Raw genomic sequence first — 4,351 nt, forward strand, 5'->3', positions numbered from 1 at the left:
GAACATTTGTAGCATTTAACAAAAATATAACATTTAAAAAAGTTTCATTTTGGTGCATTTTGGGCCAATAAAAGACATTCAGGGTGTTTTTACAAGCTGTTAAATTTGACCCTGAACAGTATGTAAAGGGTTAAACAAGTAGTAGTAGTTACTTCTTCCTTTATGGTGTAAATACAGCCGACTAACACACGTCTGCTTCAGCATTCGGCAGCGTCTGATACAACAAACAGAAGCTGCTGTACTTCGTTGACCACAGCAGCTTCAAGGAGCTTAAACCCCTATATCTCTATTTTCACACAGCTGCACGCTTTGTACTCATGTTTTTAACCTCACTTAACTTCTTATCTGACTTTATATATATATATATATATAATCGTATCCTGGATATCTATCACCTAACATAACAAACAACCAATACAGTGATGGAATACATTAAGGTTAGCCGGTGAGGTAACCCACAAACTGCCAGAGTGGTTTTCGCTGTGACACACTTCCTCTTCATCATATATATGTGTAAAGTATGTACAGTGTGGTTCATGTCATCTATAAAGCAGACTAGTCTAAACCACAGTTATGTTTACAAATCAGTTACAGTCGTCTGAAGCGGGTTGCTTTTATAGGACGTATGCAGCAAGACATCATGGACGTCAACATCTGGGTCAACCGACGAGTTTTTTACTGACATCGAATCCTTTTTATTTTTTTCTAAAGAGAGATAAAACCAACATGATGTGCTTTTGCATATTTGGGTACAAAGTTAACAGAGTGGAAATATCAGTGTTTCCATTTATGATGAGCTATAAAGGAGAAGTGAATCTGTGAGATAAGCGAGCAAACAGCTGCATGAAAGTAAGTGAATGTAGCCGAGGTGGAAAAAGAAGAAGAAGTATTCAGATACTCTACTAAAGTTAAAGTAACAGGCAGGTCTCACTGTTTGGATGTTTTTGAGTTTAGATGTCGAGCTAAGCCACAGTTTGGTTTTACATCCTGGTCACTGAACGAGCTTTTACCCACCAAGGAAGAATGAGATAAAAAACAACATGCTTTTGCAAATTAAATACAAGTTAACGGAGTGAAAAAGAGCCGAAATGTCATTTTAGATATCGGTATCTATCGTCAGTTTCTCGTGAATTTGTGAGATAAGCAAGAAAACAGCTGCATGAAAGTAACTGAATCTAGCCGAGGTGGAAGAAGAAATACTCAGATACTCTACTGAAGTTAAAGTAACAGGCAGGTCTCACTGTTTGGAGGTTGCAAAGTTGCATGCTGTATAAGTAGGAGTGGGTATGGTGTATATATATATATGTGTGAAAAAGTGTGTAAATTGACTGAGCTGTCGAGATAAGTAAGGGTGTGGGTGCATGTGTCTATGTATGTATACCGCATTTATGTTGATTCTGCTGATTTTTTAAAAAACAACATGCTTTTGCAAATGAAATACAAGTTAACGGAGTGAAAATGAGCCGAAATGTCATTTTAAATATCGGTATCTATCGTCAGTTTCTCGTGAATTTGTGAGATAAGCAAGAAAACAGCTGCATGAAAGTAACTGAATCTAGCCGAGGTGGAAGAAGAAGTACTCAGATACTTAAAGGAGCAACTCTACAATGTAAAAATACTGCAAACGGCCACTTGATGAATCTGAGAGAAACAGTTAGACATCGATTTTAGTATTACGTAACATGATGTATTTAAACCTGTTTATTATAATAACTACCTCTCTGGTCCTCACAGTAAAGGTTAAAGGTCGACTTACCTCCTTTAAAGAGCGTCTTCCATTAGTTTTTTTACTCTAGTTGTCGGTAGATTTCCTCTCTCTCTGCCTGTTCTGGATGATCAACTCTCAAACACTGAAACTCTCAAACACTTAGCAGCAGCAGCAGACCGGTTTGCATACAGGAAGTCGGATAACTTCCTCTTTCTGCAGCTGTGGCCTTTTCTCTCCACCTCCTCTCGCTCCTAGCACGCTTGTTTATTGCAACACTTGACAGTGAATATAAATGAAGTGAATTCTCTCTCTCTCTCTCTGTCTCTCTCTCTGTCTGGGTGTGTGTGTGTGTTTATATGTGTGTTTGTTTTACCTCAGGCACAGTACAGTAGTGGTGACGGCCGGCCGCCTGCAGGACTCGCTCTAACATACAGGTGGCAGCTGTGAAAATGAACCGATACTGTTCCTGCAGAGAGGAAGAAAAAAAGAGAGAAGTTGTTTTTTTTATTATTACTCTGTACTTTTTTTCATTTCCTCACACAATAAACTTTGAGCTGCTTTGTTCCTGTTTTAGCGTGTGTCATCGCTGTGTTTCACCAGTTCTTTTAACCCTTCCGTTGTCCTCCCGGGTCAAATTGACCCCATCTCTTTTGACTGTTCCTTCCTCCCTCTTTCTTTAATTTTTCCTTCGTTCTCCCCCTCCTTCCCTCTTTCTTTGCTCCCTCCTCCTTCCTTCCTTCCTTCCTTCATTCCTTCCTTCCTTCCTTCCTTCCCTCCTTCCTTCCTTCATTCCTTCTCTCCTTCCTCCCTTCCTCTTTTCCTCCATCCCTCCCTCCCTTCTCCTTTCTTTCCTTCTTTCCTTCCTTCCTTCCTTCCTTCCTTCCTTCCTTCCTTCTGCCCTCCCTTCCTCCTGTCCTTTCTTGACGTGAGGACAACAGGAGGGTTAATACAACTTCAATAACAAAGTCGTAGCCACAGATATCAACAGAGCAGTTTATTGTGTCAACTGTCAGATTAGTGCAGATATAACTGAGTTTGTAACTGTGTCTAAACAAAGTGAAAGCAGAGTAATGAGATGTGTCCCCTGCAGGGTGAAGGAGGGTTTTAATTGTGCTCGGTCTCTAAGGAGGCGACATCAACCTTGACTCAAAATCATATCGGAGTTGGACGTTGAAAGCCCGCCAGTACTTTAAAAAAAATGGGGCAACAAACATCCCGTCTGTCTCACTGCCTGTCTGTCTGTCTGTCTGTCTGTCTGTCTGCCTGCCTGCCTGTCTGTCTGTCTGTCTGTCTGTCTGTCTGCCTGTCTGCCTGCCTGTCTGTCTGTCTGTCTGTCTGTCTGTCTGCCTGTCTGCCTGTCTGTCTGTCTCTCTCTCTGTCTGTCTGTCTGTCTGTCTGTCTGTCTGCCTGTCTGTCTATCTGTCTGCCTGTCTGCCTGTCTGTCTGTCTGTCTGTCTGCCTGTCTGTCTGTCTGTCTGTCTGTCTGTCTGTCTGTCTGCCTGTCTGTCTGTCTGTCTGTCTGTCTGTCTGTTTGCCTGTCTGTCTGTCTGTCTATCTGTCTGCCTGTCTGCCTGTCTGCCTGTCTGTCTGTCTGTCTGTCTGCCTGTCTGTCTGTCTGTCTGTCTATCTGTCTGCCTGTCTGCCTGTCTCCCTGTCTGCCTGTTTGTCCTGTCTGTCTGTCTGTCTGTCTGTCTCTCTCTCTCTCTGTCTGTCTGTCTGTCTGTCTGTCTGTCTGTCTGCCTGTCTGTCTGTCTGTCTGTCTGCCTGCCTGTCTCTCTCTCTTTCTCTGTCTGTCTGCCTGCCTGTCTCTCTCTCTCTCTCTCTCTCTCTGTCTGTCTGTCTGTCTGTCTGTCTGTCTGTCTGTCTGTCTGTCTGTCTGTCTGTCTGTCTCACAGTCTGTCTGTCTGCCTGTCTGTCTGTCTGAATGAATGTGTGCAAGTTATTCATAAGTTCATTTTCACATTTTAACCCCTTTAAATTTAAACTAAACCACATGGACATAAACACATCATTGACCTGTAAACAGACACAAACCATAAACTCCATCTAGTGGTGAAACTCAGTTACTACATCAGTGTACTATACCTATGTCATCTAATAACTACTTATAAATGAATAAAACATGTAAATTAATCAGGTAACATGAGCAGGAAGGAAGGAGGAAAGAAGGAAGGAAGGTAGGAGGGAAGGAAGGTAGGAAGGAAGGAAGGAAAGGAATTAAGGTAGGAGGGAGGAAGGAAAGGAAGGAAGGAAGGAAGGAAGGAAGGACGGAGGAAAGAAGGGAGGAAGGAAGGAACGAAGGAAGGAAGGAAGGAAGGTAGGTAGGAGGGAGAAAGGAAAGGAAGGAAGGAAGGAAGGATGGAGGAAAGAAGGGAGGAAGGAAGGAAGGAAGGAGGGAAGTAAAGGAAGGAAGGAAGGATGGTAGGAAAGGAATTAAGGTAGGAGGGAGGAAGGAAAGGAAGGAAGGAAGTGCGGAAGAAAGAAGGGAGGAAGGAAGGAACAAAGGAAGGAAGGAAGGAAGGTAGGTAGGAGGGAGGAAGGTAGGAGGTAGGAAGGAAGAAAGGGGGATGGAGGAAAGAAAGAAGGAAGGTAGGAAAGAAAGAGAGAAGGAGGGAGGGAGGAAGAAGGATGGAAGGAAGGAAG

The 4,351-nt window shown here is 43.0% G+C and overlaps 1 protein-coding gene across 1 annotated transcript in view; it reads right to left on the reverse strand.

Moving 5' to 3' along the window:
- Window positions 1-1,462: 1,462 nt before the first annotated feature.
- ptpn18 (protein tyrosine phosphatase non-receptor type 18) overlaps window positions 1,463-4,351 on the reverse strand; it is a 24,637-nt gene continuing 21,748 nt past the window's right edge. Inside the window, exon 11 of the mRNA XM_062415330.1 lies at window positions 1,463-2,174. Coding sequence (XP_062271314.1) covers window positions 2,061-2,174 — 114 coding nt within the window. The 3' untranslated portion in view covers window positions 1,463-2,060. The remainder of the gene's footprint in view (window positions 2,175-4,351) is intronic.

This window comes from Scomber scombrus, unplaced genomic scaffold (genome assembly GCF_963691925.1).
Source record: "Scomber scombrus unplaced genomic scaffold, fScoSco1.1 SCAFFOLD_114, whole genome shotgun sequence".
Taxonomy (NCBI): domain Eukaryota; kingdom Metazoa; phylum Chordata; class Actinopteri; order Scombriformes; family Scombridae; genus Scomber; species Scomber scombrus.